This window comes from Mus caroli, chromosome 4 (genome assembly GCF_900094665.2).
Source record: "Mus caroli chromosome 4, CAROLI_EIJ_v1.1, whole genome shotgun sequence".
Classification (NCBI taxonomy): domain Eukaryota; kingdom Metazoa; phylum Chordata; class Mammalia; order Rodentia; family Muridae; genus Mus; species Mus caroli.
The window spans coordinates 99,359,961-99,382,506 of record NC_034573.1 but is presented as its reverse complement, the minus strand read 5'-3'; the positions used below and the strand labels follow the sequence as shown (position 1 = coordinate 99,382,506).

The following is a 22,546-nucleotide window of genomic DNA, read 5'->3' as shown; positions in this document are numbered from 1 at the left end:
AGTGACACAGAGTGCCACTGCTGTCCCACTGTCCTGCTGTCCTGCTGTTCCACCACTGCCTCCTTGGGCCCTCCTTTCTTTTCAGAGCCAGTGTGTGTGAAAGGACAATACAGTCATGAAATAAAGATTCTCTGCATTGCTCCATAACTCGATAACCCAGGCATGGGTCTGTCTGGTGACCCTGAGAGGGGACAGCTGCGAGAATGGCCGGACTGATGCAGAGTGGGCACTGCCCTCCTTCCGCTGCACTCGGTAAGGCTGCAGTCTCTAGACCACTTCTCACGCTCCCTCAGTCCCTGTCTGTAAAGCATAGCAAACTTCCTGGTTGTCAACAAATGAGAACGCTGAGACCAAATTCTTGGAATGAAACAGACCTCCATTTTCCCAGTTCAGTTCTCTACAATACGCTAAGCACCGAGAGCTGATTCTTTTCTGGGTGCAAAGCAATGCAAGATGGGCAAGATGTATGTGAAGAGACACCACGAGCACATCAGCCCTTACACAGGCAATATTTAACGGGGGCTGGCTTACAGTTAGTTCATCATGGTCAAGGCAGTATGCAGGCAGACATGGTGTTGGAGAGGTAGCTGAGAGTTCTACATCTGAATTGACTGGCACCGGGAAGAGAAAGATACTGGGCCTAGCTTGAGCATTTGAAACCCCAAAGCCCATCCTTAGTGACACACTTCCTCCAACAAGGTCACACACATCTTAATCCTTCCAAATAGTGCAACTCTCTGTGAGTCTATGGGGGCTATTTTTGTTCAAACCACCATAACATAGCTGAGGTGTCCAGCCTAACCTCATGGGGATCAGATACAGGCTAGGATGTGCTAGAGCTGCAGACACAGAGGAGAGAGCCAATCCTCTGAGCTGGTGAATCCAGCAAAGCTTTAGGAGCTGGTGACACTTGAGCTTGGTCTTCAAGGACCCTGCACTTCCACACTTGGGAAGGGTACATGCAGAGGATGTGTACTGGTTCGTTTTTGTTGTGAACTTGATGAAAACAAGAGTCACTTGGGAAGTGGGGATCTCAGTCAAAGAACTGCCTGGATTAGATTGGCCTGTATGAGGATATCTGTGATCATTCTCTTGATTGCTAATTGATTTAGGAAGGTTCAGGCCACTGTGGGTGGTATCATTCCTAGGCAGATGGGTCTGGACTTGTTTGTGTGTACGTGTGTGTGTGTGTGTGTGTGTGTGTACACATACATACAGGAAGGGGTAAGATGGTGGCAATGAGCAACACTCATCCAGGGTCCCTGATTCCTGGTTCCTGTCTGGGGTTCCTGCTATGACTGTCCTCAGTGATGGATTATAACCTGGAACTGTAAGATGGGGTAAACTCGTTCTTCTCCAAGTTGCATAGTGTTTATTACAACAAGAGAATAAACCAGAGAGAAGCTTAAGTCTAATTGATGATGGAGAGAGAGAGAGAGAGGGAGAGCGCACTCTAGGTGTAGATTCCAAGAATAAACTCCTTCTTGCCTAATATTATGAGTTACTGGTAGGTGAAAGACGTTGGTTGGTACTAATGACTTATTTAAAAGTAGTTGGCTCTCAACATCAACTGACCTGAAGGAGCAAATTCACTACTGTTTATGGCTCTAGTTAGCAGTGTGCATCTGGGAGAGAAGGGCCTAACACTGAGATGGACTACAGTCTCATGCAATAGCCAACTTTTTTCAGAGTGCCAATTTAGACCCTGAGGGTTGGGAGGAATCACACCGGTGAGGTTTTCAAGCACAAGGACAAGCCACAGGTGGCAAAAACTGAGAAACTGAGGTCACAAGACTTTTGTCTTGTTTTCTTGGCATTTTCTCACAAGCACTCAGAATTCTCATATGACTGCATTCTTGGATTGTGCTCTGACACACTACTATCTATACACTTCTTCCCATTCGTTAGTTCTGTTTGCTTAATGGGATCAAGTCCAGACCTCCTGCATGCTGGACAAGTGCTCTCTCATTGGGCTACACCTATTTATTGTCCCTGTGTCTGCATTTGAAGGGAGGACTCCCACATCATAGTTTCCTTGTTCATGAGGGTGGTGCCCTGTGTAGTACTTGGCTATATGTAAGGACTCTGAGCCTGAACCTCATTCCGACAGAACAGAGACAATTAAAATAGTATATCCAGTCTAGGAATGGTAGCACACTCTTGTAATCCCAACACCAAGGGGGTCAAGATGGGAAGATTTCAAGTCAAGACCTGCCTAGGCTGTATATAGTGTATTTTAGGGTAGCCTGGGCTAATGACACAAGAACAGATTTTTTTTCCCCTTCCCCATGTATGTGTGTATTTTATCAAATGTCATTAGCTGATTGGCCGAGAAAAGACCAGGATTAGAATCCCCAGCAGTTTAACTCACTGAAGCTACCAGGAGCTTGCCAAGGAGGCCACAGGACCCTATGCCCTGAAGCCTCATGTGTTCATAAAACCCAGCTGTCGCCTTTAAGCTGAAAGCACGGTGAGTGAGCTAAGGCACCTGAGATTTATGGACATTGTTAGATGATCTTCTGGCAGCTAAGTTATGGAGGAGGCAACTCAGGTCAATCTTACGTACTTCTCCTGGCACGTGAATAATTTATTCTACCAGGAAAGCCATAGATCCCTTTATACTTGAAGTCCAGCAACTCGACCAAAGCCTACTCCAGTGTGGATTGTCCTATAGCAAATGTTCCTAGAATGCAGGAGTCACAGGAATTGGCAGGTGCCTACCTACAGTCCCAGCTACCCTATCCGAGGACCACTTGCATCTGGGAATTCTGTGTGTAGTTTCTCTTGCAAAATATGTTCTGCATCTCCTTGATTATCCCGGGAGTTTACTTGTTTTATAGTTTCCAGTCATCTGACCCCATCGCACAGTGGTTCTCACATTTGTGCATGCAGTGAAACTGCCTGGCAGGCTCGATAAGACGCAGATGCTTGAGTCTTGCTTGCAGAGTTTGGGGTCCAGTAGGCTTGGGGGTGAGATGAGGGACCTGCTTCTCCAACAAGTTTCCAGAGATGAACCCAGCACTGATGTTCCAGGACCACCCTTGCAGATGCGCTGCCTCAATGGATATTGCTGGTGCTCTGCCCAGATGCCCTGTCTATGCTCATAGCAGCTGCAGTGAGTGCTGGCTGCTGAGGGTTCACAGGCACCCCTGTTCCTGAGAACTGCCCTCAACAAGAGCCGTCTTACCAGAACACCTAAGGGATTGTCCTCCATCCGAGTGTGAGCTGGAAGTGTGCAAACACTGGTCCCTTGTTGAAGGTGACCAGCATACCTGGCACCTCTCATACTCTGAGGCTAGCTGGGAGATTGGAATAAGGGGAGACTTTGGGTACAGCTATCTTGAGTTAGCCTTTGTCGTTGCTCTCTGCTGCTCCTTACTTCCTGTCTTAGTTAGGGTTTTACTGCTGTGAACAGACACCATGACTAAGGCAAGTCTTATAAAAAAAAAAAAAAACATTTAATTGGGGCTAGTTACAGGTTCAGAGGTTCAGTCCATTATCATCAAGGTGGGAGCATGGCAGCATCCAGGCTGTCATGGCGCAGGCAGAGCTAAGAGTTCTACATCTTCATCCAAAGGCTGTTAGTGGAAGACTGACTCCTAGGCAACTAGGGTGAGGATCTTAAGCCCACACCCACAGAGGCACACCTACTCCAACCAGGTCACACCTCCAAATGGTGCAAGAATATACAAACCATCATACTTCCCTAGAGGCTTCTCCTGAGAGAACCGCCTATAAACCACCCTGACAAGAATCCATCAGCTGGGCATAGTGAAATGCAAGCTTGTAATAATCTCAATCCTTGGGGAAGCAGGAGAACCAAGAGTTTGAGGCCATCCTGGGTTACACAAAACCCTGTCTCAAAACAAACAACACCCCCACCCCCCAAATCGCCAACTTTCCTTAAAGAACCTACCCTAAGCCAGCTAGCCAGGCTTAGCAACAACCACCTCCACCCCACTGAGTCATTCACAGGCTGGTGCTCTACTTCATACCCAGAAGTCTCTTTGATGTGTCTTTCCTGGTTTCAGTTTTGGTTCCCTATTCCTGCCCTTCTGTGTTATCCAAGCCAACTTGTATGTGGTCATTCTCTATGTTCCGCAAACCACTGGCAGAACTCAAGGGATTGCTGCCTAAGCTTTTTTTTTTTTTTTTTTTTTTGGTTTTACAGGGTTTCTTTGTGTAGCCCTGGCTGTCCTGGAACTCACTCTGTAGACCAGGCTGGCCTCGAACTCAGAAATCTGCCTTCCTCTGCCTCCCAAGTGCTGGGATTAAAGGCGTGCGCCACCACATCCGGCCTGCCTAAGCTTTTAATAACTGGGACATAAGTCTCTAGCCCTGGGAGGTTACAAGTCAGCTCTTTAGCTTCCTCCTTCACCAAAGCCCTTGTAGTTCTTAGTCAGTAACAGGTATGTGTTCCAGTTTGAGGTCAACAACTATAACTATTTCTTTGATGGCATTCTTTTTTCGTTGTTTTCTTTTTTTGTTGTTGTTGTTTTGTTTTGTTTTGTTTTGAGACCATGTCTGTGTGCACAGTTGTGTCCTTGAGCATCTCTCTCTCTCCAGCCCCACATCATTTGTTTTAGTAGATGCAGCTTTCCTATCTTACAAACAGCATTGCTGAAAACCTTTATCTTTGTGTATCCATCTCTTACCTATTTCATTCAAACATATCTTTACAAATGGAGAATGTTAAAGGCTGTGTGTATAAGACTTTGATGCACACTACCATAGCTCTAGCTTTTGGAAGGTTCACTATCAGGCTCAAGTTACAAAGGACTGTGGGGTCCCCACTTGGAAGATGAAGCCCACTGTCTTAGGGTTTCTATTGCTGTGATAAAACACGATGACCAAGACAACTTGGGAAGGAAAGGGTTTGTTTCACTTTACAGTTTATAAGTCCATCACTGCGGGAAGCTGAGACAGGAATTCAGGGTAGGAACCTGGAGGCAGGAACCCAAGCAGAGACCATGGAGGAGTGCTACTTACTGGCTTGTTCTTCATGGCTTGCTTACTCTGTTCACTTACAGCACCCAGGACCATTAGACCATGGGTGGCACCAACCACAGTGAGATGGGCCCTTCCAACATCAATTACCAAGCAAAGAAAATGCACCAGCAGTCTGGGCAGAGGCATTTTCTCAATTGAGGTTCCCTTTAGTTAGTGTCAAGTTAACATCAACTAGCCAGTGTACCAACAAAGGGGCATTCCTGAAACAGGATCCACATCTTTATTGCTTTAGAAAAAGTGTGTATAAAGGAGAGACAGACAAAATGACTTCCATTTCTGTAATAATTCTTTACTGTGACTTAAAAAGAACCTTAGTATATTCTCGCTCCTTCTTCCTCTCTCCTTCCCACTCAGAGAGGGGTGCACACTATAGCTCAGGCTAGCCTGGAATATAGCAATCTTTGTGCCTCAAGCCTCCAGAGCCCTCTGATTACAGGAGTAAGCCACCTGCTCAGTGCATCTATTGCTTTATGTGACTACTGCATGGTTGTTTAGTTTTATGGCTAACTTGTGAAAGACACTGGCTCACAAAAAGTAATCCAAAAATGAATATATTGGCTGAGTGGAAGCCACCTCTGGCCCCTGACCCAGTACTCCAGTCTCCTGGGTTCCTGCAGGTCAGCTTGGTCTCACCTCATTCTGGAGAAAATGAAGTTTGTAAACAGAGGCTCATCAGCTGGAGAGGGGCCTCTCTCAGGGCACAGAAATTCGAAAGAAACCCTGGGAACAGCTCTTGGACAATAGAAAGTTCCCGAAACCTGGGTGGTTGAGCTGATGCCTTCTCATCTTGCAGTTAGTCGGCTGATTCTACTTTTTGATCCAGAGGCAAATTTATCTGCTTTCTCTCTGTCAACATCAGGGCTGTGATGGATTAGCTATACCAGGAGCACCAGGAAGACTTACTCCTATATATTGCCTACATTCCATTCTATAAAGAGAGGGGAGTCCCTTCCTTGACCCCCACATATTTCCCTTCTTTGGGGCCTGCCCTTAATGTTGGAGGTTGTGTCCCTGGCCCCTTAGCAGGAGGGGAATGGGGGAGACAGGTTTCCTGTGCTTCTTTCTTTCCTCTTGTTCAGTCCCCATTCCTGCTGCACTTCTTCATGTCACATCCAATGATTGTTTTAGTTTCCATACCTTTTCTAACTGCCCAAGGGGCTCAGAACCCCAACAATCCCTCACTTTTTGTTTTGTTTTTGTTTTTGTTTTTAATCCCTCACTTTTACTAGCTTCTTCTGTTGGGGTAGATGGAAGAAATTGATATTGTGGGGGAAAGTAGGGGACACATCAATAGAGGCAACCACCAAGTTGGATTATACTGTTAACTAACTATATTAAAAACTTGGGCCTGAGATTGGAGCTTAGTTGGTAGTCTCTGGCTTTGATACCCAGAATCCCATAAACCAGGCATGACGGCTCATTCCGAGAAGCCCAGTACTCCGGAGGTAAGGTAAGGAAGAAGGGTAATCAGAAGTTTAAGGTCATTCTTGGCAGTTCGAGGCCAGCCTGAGATACACGAGACCACAAATTAAAACACCTCCGCAAGGATTTCAGTGGAAAGACACAGACAAGCAAAAGCAAACCAGTCAACGAACATATACTAAGGATCTGTATACCTAAAGCTACGAGGGAGGTAGCTGAAGAAAGAGAGCTCTGGGCAGAGAGAACAGAACCTCATGTACAGCAAGTGGGGGGTTGGGGGCAGAACCAATGAACCTTAAGAATGGGGTTCAGCAGAGGGAAGGCAACAATGTCCATGGGAATGGGGTGAGGTGCCTCCCGGTGAGCCCCCACCCACCGCCAAGCAATGAGAATGACTGCTTTCAGGTCTAGGGAGACAAGCCAGAACAAGCAGCTTTCAAACTGTGCATGGTGTGCACGGTGTCTGTCTCTGTTGGTTGTCTGCTTTTGTTTCTGGGAATGCAACCCAGGGCCTTGAGTTGCTAGGCACAAGCTCTACCACTGAGCCCCACCCTGAGTCACCTTCCAGTCCTATAGGAAGCAGTATTACAAGACCACCAGTGACCCCTGTTATCTGAATGCACAGAAGCTGCTTCAAGAGAATTCACAAGGTGTGTGCCAGAGATGGGTCAGATAAACTCCAGAGACCCCTTCCAGCCATCTGTGAGCCTTAACACCGAGTTTCTTGCGCAAACAGTTATTGACATTTCAGTTTAGGAACTTGGCAAAGAAAAAATCCTCAGCATTCATGCTATTGAACATGAAAGCGATTGCTCTAGGTCTCAAAAACAGTAACGGCGCCATGTTACAGGACAACACTTGAGAGCTGCACAGGCTCGATGGCCAGCTGGCCCTTTGCTCTGCCGGACTTTCCTATTCATCCTTCCCGGGTGTGATCTCTGAGCAAGTATTCATCATCCCATCTTCGATGACATGCTCCTCACATCCCTTTCTGACTCCCCCCCCCCCCAAACTTTACTTTCCAGGAGTAAATTGGTGTCACAGACTCTTGTGAGCAATTTATCATGACTCCTAAGGCCTTAAAACCCTGGGCTGACCCAAATATAGCTGTCTCTTGTGAGACGATGCCGGGGCCTAGCAAACACAGGAGTGGATGTTCACAGTCAGCTATTGGATGTATCACAGGGCTCCCAATGGAGAAGCTAGAGAAAGTACCCAAGGAGCTAAAGGGATCTGCAACCCTATTGTTGGAACAACATGATGTACTAACCAGAACCCTGGAGCTCTTGTCTCTAGCTGCATATGTATCGAAAGATGGCCTAGTCGGCCATCAATGGAAAGAGAGGCCCATTGGACTTGCAAACTTTATATGCCCCAATATAGGGGAATGCCAGGGCCAAAAGAATGGGAATGGGTGGGTAGGGAAGTGGGGGGCGCTATGGGGGACTTTTGGGATAGTATTGGAAATGTAATTGAGGAAAATATGTAATAAAAATATTAAAAAAAAACAAAACAAACAAACAAAAAAAAACCCTGGGCTGAGACTGGAGCTCAGTGCAAGAGCCATTCTGCCCAACAGTGTGGAGCCCTGGTTGGTATTCCTCATTCCTGCAAACAAATCAGTCAGTCAGGTGGTATTCCGGAAGGCTTGGATCTAATTCCTTCCGGGAATCTCATCTGAGGAAGCTATCTGAAGGACATACAAAACATAAGCACAAGGGGTTTTCCAAGGTGTCCCTGGGAACCCACCCTACTCTCACTTTCCTTCAATAGATATATGTTCAATCTGTGAAAAACAAACAAACAAATCAATAAATAAAGTTTTCTGGGGTATTCTTATTTTTGGTCTTTCATCCTGAACAATCGTAAGAATACATAAAAGGCTAGCATATTGAATTCCCATATATCTACTGCCCATATTCAATACCACAGAAACATTTGCTTCAATTAACCAGAAAAAAAAATTATTAAAAATCTCTAACTGGGCTGGGGTGTAGCTCAATAGTAAAGCATTTGCCTGGCATGCTCAGGCTACAAAATAATGAGTATCTCTGCTTCCGTGTTTAAAATTAAATCCTAGCTACTACTTTATTTTTACCCTTGTAGAGTTTCATGTATGTCGTGGAAAAAGCTGAGCAGCTTTTCTTTTTAATTTACTTTTTATTTTCTATGTTTTGAGACAGGCTCTCTCTACATAGCGGTGACTGTCCTGGAACTCACTCTGTAGACCAGGCTGGCCTCAAACTCACAGAACCACCTGCCTCTGCCTCCTGAATGCTGGGATTAAAGGCATATACCACCATTCCTGGCTCAACAGGCTTTTGTTTTGTTTTTGTTTTTTAGACAGGGTTTCTCTGTATAGCCTTGGCTGTCCTGGAACTCACTTTGTAGATCAGGCTGGCCTCGAACTCAGAAATCTGCCTGCCTCTGCCTCCCGAGTGCTGGGATTAAAGGCGTGCGCCACCATGCTTCAACAGGCTTTTTTAAAAAAACAAAACAAAACACCATAAGCTACATCCAGTATATCTAGAAAGAAGACCAATACCCAGCCCACAAGCAAATGTCCCAGATTTTTTTATCTTTAAAATGTATTTTCTCTGTTGGTTTGTTCGAGCTGCCTCCAGGTAAGATCCACACAGGGCATGTGTTTGTAGAAGCTCTGTCTCTGAAGCTAAAGTGGAGACTCTTCCTTAACGTTTCCCACAACACTGACACTTGTGACTTTCCAGGCCACTTGTGTATGGCTTGGGACCAGCAAGGTCAGATTGTAAGGACAGGCAGCCCCAGAAGCTCCCAGGCACAGCACAGTGAAGCCTTTCCATCCCCATGAAGACAACTCAGATGAAGACCATCTGTAAGCCATTGATCGGCCTCACTTCCAAACCCAGACTGGATTTGCTACAGACCATTGCTGGCCATTTGAGCAGCAGAGAAGAGCCTTGAAGGGTCTCACCAAGGCAATTTAATGCTTAGCCTTTTATAAGTATATTACTCTTCATCTCATTGGCCAGAACTGATCACATGGTACTACCCAAAGAAGGCCCAGAAGAGTCCAGAGCACCAACAGTGAAGTCAGGGATAGGAACACTTCAGCCACTCATCTATTTACTCCCTTGGTGTCGTTTTGTTCACCTACCTTGAGAGTTAACTGAAGACAGAAGTTAACTCTGGAGCTCGGTTAGATTCAAGCTCAATCGTTTTGGCCAGCGTTATCTCACAGGCTGCTCTGTGCATCACACAGTGCCACAGCAGGGGAAACTAAGGACTGTAGCATCAACAGCCCCGACTCCCACACCTCTTATGCTCTTGCTCTTGGGTAGACTTGTATTGTGACGCTGGCCTTCCCTATGTGCCATGACCTGGAAATCAGGGCAGACAGTAAACATGCTTGCACTTGGGCTTTTCTCCCTCTCATTACTCTTCAGAGTAACAAAGAGGCTCAGGGTAGACCACTGAAGGCTCTTCCTAGCTCCGAGAACTATCCCTGCTTGAGGCCACCTAGGTCCAACAAACCTTTGTTACCTAGACTAAGATGACAGCTGACCAGAGAAATCAGCCAATCAGGAATAAACCAGGAACAACGCGCCAGGATTGGGAGGTGAACTGTTGCTTCCGCCAGGACATTTTGGGCTGGTTTGGAACTAAACAGGAGATAGCTTATACTTCACTTAGTTCACAGAAACTATCAAGTCCACACTTGCTACGAAGTGAGAAGGCTTGCAAAAGGACGAGCAATGGGAGAGCCACAGCTGCAGTTTCAGTCTCTCCTTGTTCAGGGGAAGTTGTCTTTGTTCTGTTAAGAGCTCCTGTGGGGCAGCAGACCTTGGCAGGAAACATGGTAAGGCTGAGTGGGTTCAGGAACCCTGGCATCTCATACCTGAGGAGGTGCTTCAGACCCAGACCCCAAAGCAGAGCTCAAGTGATGCTACTCCATTCTGACTGTGTGCTGAAAATGCCTAGAAACAAACCTAACAGGGTGGACAGTTTCATGGCTTAATGCTTTGCAATGCCCAAGGTCACCTCATGCTATAATGCCACTGTATCAGGTACTATATACTTTGAGAAGGTAAAGGAGAAATAAACACATTCTTCCTTTATAAAAAAAATGGAATCAGAGTGATACAAATCTATTTAATAGTAAACATATCAAAGATAGCTTTGTATTTCAATAAATATATTCTAAAAGTAGTTCAGAGCATTTCGTTGTAATTACTAAGGAAGACTTGAGACTGTTAGTCCCTCTGCAGAAATGCTGTGCACAGATGCAAAATGATCAAATGCTGAGACAATAATGAATCTCAAGAAAGTGGCGTAGCCATCTCGTGCCTGTAAGAGAAAAAAAAATCAATATGGATGCTTTTAGCAATCCTAGCAAACTATTAACAAGCATTTGGCAAAACAAAGGCTTTGATGAAGAGTCATTTTCCTAGCATGTAACAAGATATAAGGCAAGAGTGTTCAGAAGGCCAGCCAGCATCATTGCAGTGAATCTGAATCTGAGAGTGATTTAACATGGTATCTGTCACTCTTGGTGTCTTTGTAAAGAACTGTTCGCGCTAAACAGTTTCCATCAGTTAATAATGCCTTGGAATATACTACCCTAAAAAGCATGACTGACTCTCACATTTATATAATTTCCCCGGAAAGTAATTTGGCAATAGACATAAAAAACCATAAAATGCTTATACTCTTGTCCTGAGTAATTCCATCCCATGAAATTTATTCCTAGAAAATAATGAAGAAGGTGAAGGTCATAATGTGCATAGAATGCACTAATTAATGTCCACTGTCACTACTTGTAATGACAGAGAACACACATTAGCCTAAATATGTGTCAATAGGTAAGAAGCACCTTAAAACATAATTATAAATCTCGGGATATAATATTAAGTTTAAGAAGAGGATATAAAGCTTTCTACACATTTGTGTTGTGCTACCCGAGCTCTATGGTCAGCAGCTAGAAGAACAAATGGAGGCGGTCAACCATCTCTGAGGAGCTTCCAGCCTCCTATTTTGCCTTACTACTTTCCAAATGTTCTATCACTCTCCCCCTCGAATCCTCAACACAGTATCAAAGAATGCAGAAGAAATTCAGTATATTTTTTTTTGGTGGGGGGAACCCTACTGGGCTCCCCACTGGAGGAAATTTAGTGGGAGAAAATGAATTGTGGGATTCAAACATTTCTAATGGAGTTTCTTGTGTGTGTGTCTGTGGGTGTGTGTATACCAGCAAGCCCCAAAGACCTTGTCTCCCAGCACTGGGTTTGCATGTGTGTGATGAAGAGGGAACTCAAGTCTTAACACTTCTACTACAAGTGGACTGAGTTCTCCCCTCCCTCTGAGGAGTCTTTGAAATGCTGATTTCACAACAGCTCCTGGAAGGTGCAAAGCCACAAACTGTCATGGAGAAGAGTTGTATACCAACACTGGCAGCTAAACACACTTGGAGAATTTTACTAGCTCCCGTTTGTCTAAAACTAGGGCATGGCAAACTGGCAGAGACCGACTCCTGATGAAGCAGCAGCTTCCCTGTCCGTGGGCATTCACTCCGCTTGACAAGCAGAGCCTAGTGGAACGAAACCCCTGGTTTCTTTCCACTTCAGCTCTCTGGCGGGTTTGTAGCTGATCCTATGCTCTAGTTCCCCTTATCTAAGCCTCCCTTGTCCTTTCACGCTTAATTACCATCCAACTCTGACAGCTCAGCCCTGTGTCCTATTCTAACCGGCCTACAGAGTCAAATGAAACAACGTAACCAGATACTTAAAACAAATCACTGCGCAAACTAAAACAAACAAAAGTGTTCACTTCTGGTTTATCCATGTAGCCACTTTCTCCAGGATTAGTTTTTTTCAAAGAGTCTAATTAATAATACATATTGCTTCTAATATTATTGAGAATAATCTTTAATGGTTAAATAGGCAAAGAACTGGTAATACCATGAGGCTATTCATCATGAATAATTTATACTGGGAAACTTTAAAATCTTAATTAGGCTCACTAGAGATAATCTTATGTCTATAAAGTATATACACTTACCACAATTTCTTCATTTTGAAGCTGCCCCTCTGTGTGTACTAAATCTAAAGCATAAATTTAATAGAAATAGGTTAAGGCTCAAATATATGAAGAGAGCCATGGAAATTTGTGCTCAGAAAAATGTAACTATTTGTAACAATAGTTTTATTGTTAAGTCTAGATTTAAGTGAATTATCATTATTTGGGGGTTGGAATTTGATAAGACATTTGCCTTAAAGGTTTTTAAAATGAGCAATAAAATACTTCTAGTGATTATAAATAAGACATTGCAAATGTAAATTATACAAAGAAATATTACTAAAGAAATTACACTAAAGAAAAAAGTAAGAAATTGATTAAATGCAGAAAGTCCTCCATTTTTAAAAATGATTCCTTTCTTTATTGTATGTACACAAGTGCCCTGTCTGCATTTATACCTGCACACCTGAAGAGGACATCACATCTCATTATAGATGACTGTAAGTTACCTTGTGCTTACTGGGAATTGAACTCTGAACTTTTTGAAGAGCATCCGGTGCTCTAAGCCACTGAGCTATCTCTCCAGCCCCCAAGCTCCTCCCTTTTATTAGTCAAGCTCCTAAAAGACTTTTATATAAGAAGCCATTTTTCCTACATGGAAATTTCACTGTGATGTAAAATGGTCTGTGACACGCGCTCTTCTTGTACCCAAGTTTACTATTTGCATATTGGTATTTGCATAACAGATTAGCTTATTTAGCCATAAGTTACTTTAAGTATTCTTTCAGAAACATGAACTATTTAGTTAATATAGTACCTTTTGATATGAATTTATATCAAATAATGCACAGAATTTCAAAAGCTACCCAAAAGAGGAAGTCTTCAGGAAGTGAGATTCTGGAGCACTTCCCTGCTTGCTGATGCTTTCCTTAGCAGTGCTATTACCCTGCTTTCCCATGGCTTCTTCAGCCATGTTCTCCATTTCTAGGCTGCTATGGTGTACACACCCAAATCCCAGCACTCAGAAGATTGATTGTAAGTTCTAGGCCAGCCTAGGCTACATACAGAATACAAACCTGTATAAAAAGCAGTAGTGGCTCTTACTCTTGCTCTCTTGCCTCTTGTCCCCTTGCTCCCCCTCTCCCCATTCCCTTCCCCCCTCTCTCCACATATTCATGGACAGCCTCTACTTCTCTACTCTCTCCTTCTCACTGCCTTTCTCTGCGTCTACTACCCTCTTAACTCCCCTCCCCATGCCCTAAATAAACTCTATTCTATACTGTTTAAAAAAAAAAAAAGCAGTAGTGGAGGTTGGGAGTGAGGGACTGCAAATGGCTCAGTAGTGAAGAGCACTGACTGCTTTGCTAGAGGACCTGGGTTCAGATCCTAGAACCCATGTAGCACTTGACAATTATCTGTAACTTCAGCCAGGGGATCTGATGCTTACCTTCTGGCCTCTATAGGCCCTGGGCATGAATGTGGTGCATAGATTCATAGACATACAGACAAAACAGTCATACACATTAACATTTAAATTTAGGTTGTTTTTCCTGGAATTATAATATGGTTATATTCTATTTGTTACATTTTGTCATTTTAGTTTATGTCACGGTAAGTAGAAATCTAAGTTTCTGAAATCAATACCCACTTTCTGATCTAACTTCATGAACAGTGTGCTTAAATAAGGTATTATAAAGCAGTCATGCACACCTTATTCATGTTCCACGTCACCTGCTGCTCTCAGATTCTAGGCCTTTCTGGAGTGGCATGAACTAAGTCAGCTTACTTCTCGCTATTCTCTGTGGGAGGCACTAGGTTTCAACCTAATCTGCTGTGTTCTGGAAGCTCAGGGTGTCCCTCTGGCATAAAACTTATTGATCTACATTTGTCTGATTCATTAGGTTTATATATTTTTTCTCCTTATAGTTTTATGCCTTTTTATTTTTCTCCTGTTTTCACAGGACTTGCTAAGAAAAGGAGATAGACACATGAACTAATTATGTGTGTGCTTAACTGGAGGACAGTGGTTATTTATAAAAATATTGATTAAAAACAAAACAAAACAGAAACTCACTATGTAGTGACGGCAAGCCTAGAATGATCTATGTAGATCAAGCTGGCCTCAAACTCAGAGATTCCCCCTGCTTCTGTCTTCTGAATCCTGGGAATAAGGACATGTGCCACCATACCCAGCTCAGTTAATTCTTAAACACTATCATTAATCTGGAAGGAAAGGTATAAAGCTAATATTTGCTTGTCATATATAAGCCACTAGCTCACAAAAGCCTTAAATGTGTCATCTCTATTTTTGGTAAGAATGATCCTAAAATTTTGAAAATGTTACATAAGCAGCTCGTGACGGTAAATGCACAAATGTGTGTTTTTCTAGGCGTTATGTGTGCTAAAGACTAATTAAAGTCACCTTTTATTTACCAAAATGCAGTTGAACTGCTGGCACAAAGGCAGAGACCAGGCACTGATGCACTCCCTTAGGCACTTATGCTCAGAACAGTACTGGAGACATGAATACACACCTTTTTCAACCCACTGCTCAAAATCCAATGGCTCTTTAGATGTGGTCTTTTCAATCCTCAAAGTCCGCACTAGCATTGTAAATAAACAGAGTAAACACAAATGTTAATTAGTGATTTAATTCTATGTTGTTGTGTCTGGACTTCTTTTCTCTGCTGCCCTGACTGACAACACCAAGTGCTGGCACCAGGAATCCTGAAAGCTATGACTGTTTTCCCACAAATCCTACAGTAAAGCATAACACTGTATAATGGTAGCCTTGTTAGTATTTATCACTACACAGCACACATATAGTAGTGCTTTTCTGAATCTGGTTATTATCTGGAATATCTACATACTGGCTGTGATACTACTAGTAATCATGGTCTTAAGTCTTTATGGAGAACATGCTGTGAGTCAGGCATATTTGTTCATATTCCTGGCTGGAGTCTTTATGAGAAAGGTATTATTAAGCTACTTTCCTGATGAGGACACAGGCTTTTCTGACAGGAATGGTGTCCAGTAAACTAGAGCCAGTAAATGCCAGAACAAGAGTTTACACATGGGCCCTGTCTAGGGCCTTGGTAATGAATGACAGAAGCATACCACGCATGCATCTTCCTGCTACACAGCATTTTTTCCCTTGTCCCCACATGACCTCCAGAACTATCCTTCTCTTTTCTGTCCTCCTCTGGAGGAGCTGACTCCTACAAATTATATCTCCTAGACTAATTTACCAACTCACTTTTCTTTGGGATGGCCAGGGGCAGGCAGGCACCAGAAGATCCCAGGACAGAGAAGTGAGACCAGAATCTTTTATCTACACTCTGTCCTGCTTCGTGCCATGTCTTTGATGGTCCTTTCCCTTCAAGACTGTAGCCCTGCAGGCCAGGCCTCACTGTACATCTCCCCCCCACCCCCCCAAGTCCCCAGTCCCCACCCCAGGGCTCTGGTAACACTTTCCTTTCCTTGTCTTAGGACGGCCATGGCTCCCTGCTGTAGCTGGCTTCTGAGACCCCATTATCGCTTATTCATTCCTGCAGCCCAGGCCAGGATTTTATAAGTAGATTTGTTAATAGTCTCTTCACTTGAAACATCTGGGATCTATTCTGTTTCCTACCATGACTCTGATATACTTTATCACAGACAGGACTTTATGTTCCAAGAGGAGATTCCACTTGTAATCCCCAGAAAATGTCACTAGCAATGGAAGGATCAAAACTATCTAATGAGAATAACTGGGGTTATCAGATTTACAGCAAGACTCTGAGAACTACAGGCTAAATGAACCTAGGATGAGGATGTCATAGAACCCAGTATTTGGGCAAGCCAGCTTCTTGCATTACTCATAGTCTTCTGCCAAAGACGTTCACACAGCAAGCTGCATGGAAATTATGATGTGCTTTGGAAGGGTTTGCAACTTAAGAGGGCTAATTGTGCTGAAGGCAGTTAGCACAGACTCGCCACCCTCCCATTTCAGTAATAAAACTGGATCCCATGCTGTAAGGAAAAAATAGTCTTCTGCCAAAAGTGTACATGTGTCCTCTGTCTACGGAAAAAGTAAAGGAGAATAAAAAAATTAATGTGTGCTTTGCTTACCCAAGTAACTTTGTATGACAAGCTTTTCAATCTTTACGTGTTTGTGGAAACAGATAATGAACTCCTGGGGAAACATGCCTGTGGTGGTCCAAAAGGTTTCCGGATTCCTAGTGTTAGTTTTAGAGGAAGAAAGGGAATAGACGGATATAAAAACCATAATCACTATGTTATAATGAATAAATATTAAAAACAGCTACTGTTTTATTTTACAACCCCTTTCTAATTTAGTTTTGCCTATAATCTCAACTTTAGTACTTTTTTTTTTTTTTTTTTTGAGACAGGGTTTCTCTGTCCTGGAATTCACTTTGTAGACCAGGTTGGCCTACAGAACTCAGAAATCCTCCTGCCTCTGCCTCCCAAGTGCTGGGATTAAAGGAGTGTGCCACCACGCCCGGCTAGTACTTTTTCTTAACTGACAAATATTCTCTTGTAAAATCCTGAAAGAGAGCTGATGCCCTCCCATCTAAAAGGCTTCAGCAGTCCCCTAGTGACGATCAGCCCAGCCTCTTTCATCCCATCTTACAACGTCCCCCATCACTGCTGCCACAGCCAGCTGCTTGCAGCTCTCAAACACATCATCAGACACACACGTCTACACCTACATCAGACACACACATCTACACCTACATCAGACAATGAGCTCTCTTGACCCCAAAGTCCTTCTGTGAAGGTTTATGGTCCCTTCTCTAACTCAGAAGATGAAAATCATGTCCTTGGTGCACTCTACTTGCGTCAGAGCATTTGTGCTCACTCTGCTTTGATGTCCCCTACAGGCTCAGACACTTGCGTTTCTCTATTTTTATGTCCCTAATAACTATTATAGCAGGGGACTCATAGTAGTATATAAACAATGTTTGCTGGAAAAAAAAATGAAGTTTCAAATATCTCACGATTCACTAGGGTGACCAATACCCCAATGAGGATACAGAACATTCCCATGAGTCCAGAAATTCTCTTATCTTTCTTCCATTTCTTCCAGACAATTTCTCTATCCCTGAGCCAACAACTGTTTGATTTCCATCACCATGGACCATGCATTCCTTTGCAGGTTTTTTTCAGTCCTGGGGAGTGACTTAGGGTCTAGTATGTGCTAGGCAAGGGTTGCACTGCTAAGCTACACCCTGGGCTTGTTTTCTCTCTCTCTCTCTCTCTCTCTCTCTCTCTCTCTCTCAGCAGGATCTCACTAGGTTGCTCAGGCAGGCTGGGAACTTGCTGTGTTTCTGAGGAGGACCTTGAGCCTTTCATCCTCCTGCCTCCACATGGCTCCCACTCCGAGGTGCTGGGATCACATGCATGCACCACAGTCAATCATTTACCATTCTGGGAACTGGATGGAAACCTGGGCTTCATACATGTAGGCAAGTGTTTTAGCAACTATGCTACATCTCCAGCCTCACTGAGGGAAATTTACTTTTTTTTTTTTTTAAGATTTATTTATTACTATAATATGTTCACTGTAGCTGTCTTCAGACACCACAGAAGAGGGGGTCAGGTCTTGGTACAGATGGTTGTGAGCCACCATGTGGCTGCTGGGAATTGAACCAGGGTCCTCTGGAAGCGCAGCCAGTGCACTTGACTGCTGAGCCATCATCTCTCCAACACAACCTTGTGCCATATCTACAGTTTAGGTGATTTGGGGATATGTCCCTTTCCTCTTAAATTGCTAAATTTATTAGTTTAGTTTTGTTATTTATAATGTAATGGCTACTCTTTTTAGACTATTAATATAGTTTCTTTCTTTTTAGTACTGGATATTTACACATTCTGTACCTCTGCTTGCTTGCTGAAACAGTCTTCATGTGTAGCTATGCTGGTCCTGAGTTTGGGACTCTCTTGCCTCACCTCTGAGAACTAGGATTTCAGACTGGCGCTGGACCTCACACGCAAGGCTTCGTGTATGCTCAGCAAGCAGCTCACCACCTGATCCCCAGCCCTGTTATATTTCCCACTTTCTTTGCATTTAGTTTGTTCCTTTTTTCTAAATTCCCAAGTTGAAACTTCATGGTGCTTTTATTTTTTCCCTTTTTGAGACAAGGTCTCCCTGTGGGGCTCAGAGGCTTTCTGAGTCCTGAGATCTCAGGTGGAAGCGACCATTCCCAGCTAAGAACACTCTCTTCAGATTTCAGTTCTCTGAGTCTGATGGGACCTATTCAGGGAAATTCAGGGAAATTCAATGTGCACTTGATTAATACGCCACCACTGATGCCAGTATTTCAGGTCAATTCATCAAGATATTGGATAACACTCTACAGCTCATCTGAATCTTTACCAGCTCATGTTGCTCTACCTTTATTGAGAGGCCAGTCTTAAAATACCCAACTGTAGATTTCTTTCATCTTTCAGTTTTGCTCTTATAAATTTTAAAAATTGATTATTAGGTCTCATACATGTAGAAATGTAACCTTCTAAGTAACCGACCCTCTAATAGTATAAGATATCCCTTTATTTCTAGTAATCTTCTGTCTTATCTCCTACTTATGAATGTAATTAAGTCTCTTTCAAATATATAGTTTGTAAGGAAGATCATTTCTCACTCACTCATTTTCCACCTATTGACATGTTATATTTTTGATTAGTTTCCTGTGTGTGTGAGCGCGCGTGCGCATGCGTATACTTCCATGGCACACATGGGAAGAGGAAGGGGAAGGAACAACTATCAGGAGCCACTATTCTTTCACTGTGTGGGTCTCAAGGACTGAGCTCAAGTCACTATACTTGGTGGCAAGTACCTTTATGTACTGAGCCTTATCTCTGACCTCTTAGGTTTTTTGTTTTAAAGATAGTTAGCACTTAATTAATGTATGTGGCTTCAAGCCTTCAGGACACAGAAACCCCCAACACTCTTAATCTCCTGAGCTCCTTTTCTGAAGCATGTAGCTTCTACGATGACAGGCTGCTTAGAGAACTTTCTCTTCCCCAGAACTTTGTGGTATCAGGATCATATTACATCAGTGATTGGAATACCTCCAGTCTTATTTTGGCAGTGGTTACCGACTTACTGACCAATTCTCAGTGACCAATGTCCAAAGTTTATTCAGGCTGAGGGTTGGTCACAGATCTGGCTTTTTTTTTTTTTTTTTTTTTTGGTTTTTCGAGACAGGGTGTAGTCGTGACTGTCCTGGAACTCACTCTGTAGCCCAGGCTGGCCTCGAACTTAGAAATCCGCCTGCCTCTGCCTCCCGAGTGCTGGGATTAAAGGCGTGCGCCACCACGCTCGGCTTCTGGTTCTTCTTTAAGTGGTAATGCCTCATACTAACTCCCAAAGTCACCTGGATGGTATTTGTCAAAGTTGATCCCGTGGTGATGCATGTTATCAGTATGACCCTGGCCTCCTGGCTGCTTCTAATGCTGACTAATACATACAGTCATGGCCATGAAGTTTCTGGATCTTTCTCAGTCTGGGTGACATAGCAACACACAAGAAGAAAGAGTTGGGTTTTTTTGTTTTTTTTGAAGACAGGTTTTCACTGTGTATCTCTGCTGGCCTGGAACTCACTCTGTAGACTAGGCTGGACTCAAATTCACAGAGATCAACCTGCCTCTGCCTCCCAAGCACTGGGATTAAAAGTTTGCAGAGCTGCCATGCTCCACCACCTCCCCCTTCTTAGAAGGGTCTTGTTACATAGTTTAAGCTAGCCTCAAAGTTTTGGTCCTCCTGTCTCAGGCTCTCAGGTAAGGGTTACAGGTAAACACCATGACACCAGGGTGGCTCTTTTTGTTTGTTTGTTTTTAAAAGTGTTATAGTGGTTATTCCCAAAGTTACTGTATTAGTACCTTGTGGGACTGGGGAGATGGGTCAGCAGCTAAAGTTCTTACCAGGACAGCAAGGGAGACAGTCTGGCTCTCTAGAACTATCAATGCCAGGTAGACACAGCAGCTTTCCCATAATTCCAGCCTCAGAAGTCAAAACCAAAAGATGCCCAAACCAAGCTGGCTAGCAAGACCAGCTGAATCATTGGTGAGCGCTGTATTTTACTGAGAAACCCCACCTCAATGAATAAGGTGGAAGAACAATTAATAGGGAAAGATTCCAGATATCAACCTCGGGCCTCCGCATACACCCATACACAGAGAAACACACATACACACATTCATGTACACTATCTTTGTTACTTTTTAATTGCTGTGATAAACACCATGACCAATGAAATATATAAAAAAAAACCAAAAAACTTGGGGACTCACAGTTCTAGAGATTTAGCTATGACCATCATGTCAGGGAGCATGGCAGCAGGCAGTCACGCATGGCACGGAAGCAGATGAGAGCTTACATCCTTAGCGGCAAAGAGCTATCTAGCAATGGTGTGGGCTTTGACCCCTCAAAGCCCACCCTCAGTGACACACCTCCTCCAACAAGGCCACACCTCCTAATTCTTCCCAAACAGTTCCTCCAACTGGGGACCAAGTGTTCAATATATGTGCTTCTGAGGGCCACTCTTATTCAAACTACCACATACACAGTACACACAAGCACATGAAAAAGTAGGAAACGGGGAAAAGAGAGAGCTTTGTGACAGTCAAACCACCCAGAACTTCAAGTTTATGCTATTGTCACATATTTTACATATAGTTAATCTCACAATATAATGTTTTTAAATCATAAAGTGATTAGCTATCTCTAAAGAAACTCAGAAAAATATAGTCATTTACAGTTATCCAAGTATTTACTATTACTAGTACATTTCATATAGGTTTGAGTTTTCCTCTGGTATTATACTTCTTCAAATTGCAAAGTTCATTTAATATTTTTTGCCATGCAGGTTTACCTGTAACAAATAAAATATCTTTTACTTTGGAAGTATGTTTTAGCAAGAGAAAGAATTCCGTTGACAGTTTTTGTGTCTATTTGCATGTTCTGTTCAGCATCTGTCAGACACTTCACTGCCTAGGAGCTCTCTCTAGTCAGCAGGCCTGATGTCATCAGCACTGCTGTGCCTCAGCAAATCGCTAGCCTTCCCCTCCAGCTGTTTATATATTTCTTTCTTTTTCAGTGTTTGCTGGGACATAGTCTTTATATTTATCCAGCTTGAGGGTTCCTGAGGTTTTAGATCTGTAAGCAAATGCATAATTTCTCTTTATATTGAATTTCCTTATTGTATTATTATTACTGCTATTGCTATTAGTATTAGTATGTGTGTGTGAGAGCGAGGTATTATTGCAAACTGTGGCCCTTAAGTGGAGGTCAGAGGGCGACTTTTCAGGACTCAGTTCTCTCCTTCTACTGTGGATCCTGGCATTCAAACTCAGAGGTCAGGCCTGAGCAGCACGTGTCTTTCCCTGCCTGCAAAGTCATCTCACGAGCCCTAAGATGGTGTTTTTAAGTACAATTGGAAAAGTAGAAATAATATCTTTCAAGTTAAAAATGCACAAATACTATGTGTTCTATCAATGTATTTGAATATTTGACAATAAGAAAAATAGTAGTAAAAATAGTGGGACTGGAGAGATGGCTCAGAGATTAAGAGCACTGACTGCTCTTCCAGAGGTCCTGAGTTCAATTCCCAGCAACCACATGGTGGCTCACAACCATCTGTAATGAGATCCGATGCCTACTTCTGGAGTATCTGAAGATGGCTATAGTGTGCTCATATAAATAAATAAATCTAAAAAAATAGTAGTAATATTTACTACAAAACGGAGGAACCTTAAATCATGTAAGTGGAAGGAACCTCACAGCAGCGTACAGGCTCTGTGTGGTGTGGTGGCTCATGCCAAAATGGAAGGATCCTGGCAAGTCCAAGGCCAGTCAGATTTCCACCAAGAGTTGCAGGCCAGTCAGCCCCACACTTAGACTTTGTCATAAAAACACAAAAAAAGGGGGCTGGAGAGATGGCTCAGAAGTAAAGAGTACTGGCTATTCTTGCAAAGGACTGGAGTTTGATTCCCAGTACCTACATGATGGCTCACAACAAGCATTTATAACGCCAATGCCAGGGGATCTGATACCATTGTCTAGACTCTGTGGGCACCAGGCATATAGGGGTATATGGGTAAAGCAGCCATACTCATA

At 43.4% G+C, this 22,546-nt stretch overlaps 1 protein-coding gene across 10 annotated transcripts in view; it reads right to left on the bottom strand.

Moving 5' to 3' along the window:
* Positions 1–10,549: 10,549 nt before the first annotated feature.
* Positions 10,550–22,546, bottom strand: part of Hspb11 (heat shock protein family B (small) member 11) — a 27,088-nt gene continuing 15,091 nt past the window's right edge. For all 10 annotated transcript variants that reach the window (XM_029476635.1, XM_029476632.1, XM_029476631.1 and 7 more), the window contains 4 exons: positions 16,537–16,643; positions 14,961–15,029; positions 12,469–12,512; positions 10,550–10,758 (listed from right to left, as the gene is read on the bottom strand). In XM_029476635.1, coding sequence (XP_029332495.1) covers positions 10,645–10,758; positions 12,469–12,512; positions 14,961–15,029; positions 16,537–16,643 — 334 coding nt within the window. In that variant the 3' untranslated portion in view covers positions 10,550–10,644. The remainder of the gene's footprint in view (positions 10,759–12,468; positions 12,513–14,960; positions 15,030–16,536; positions 16,644–22,546) is intronic.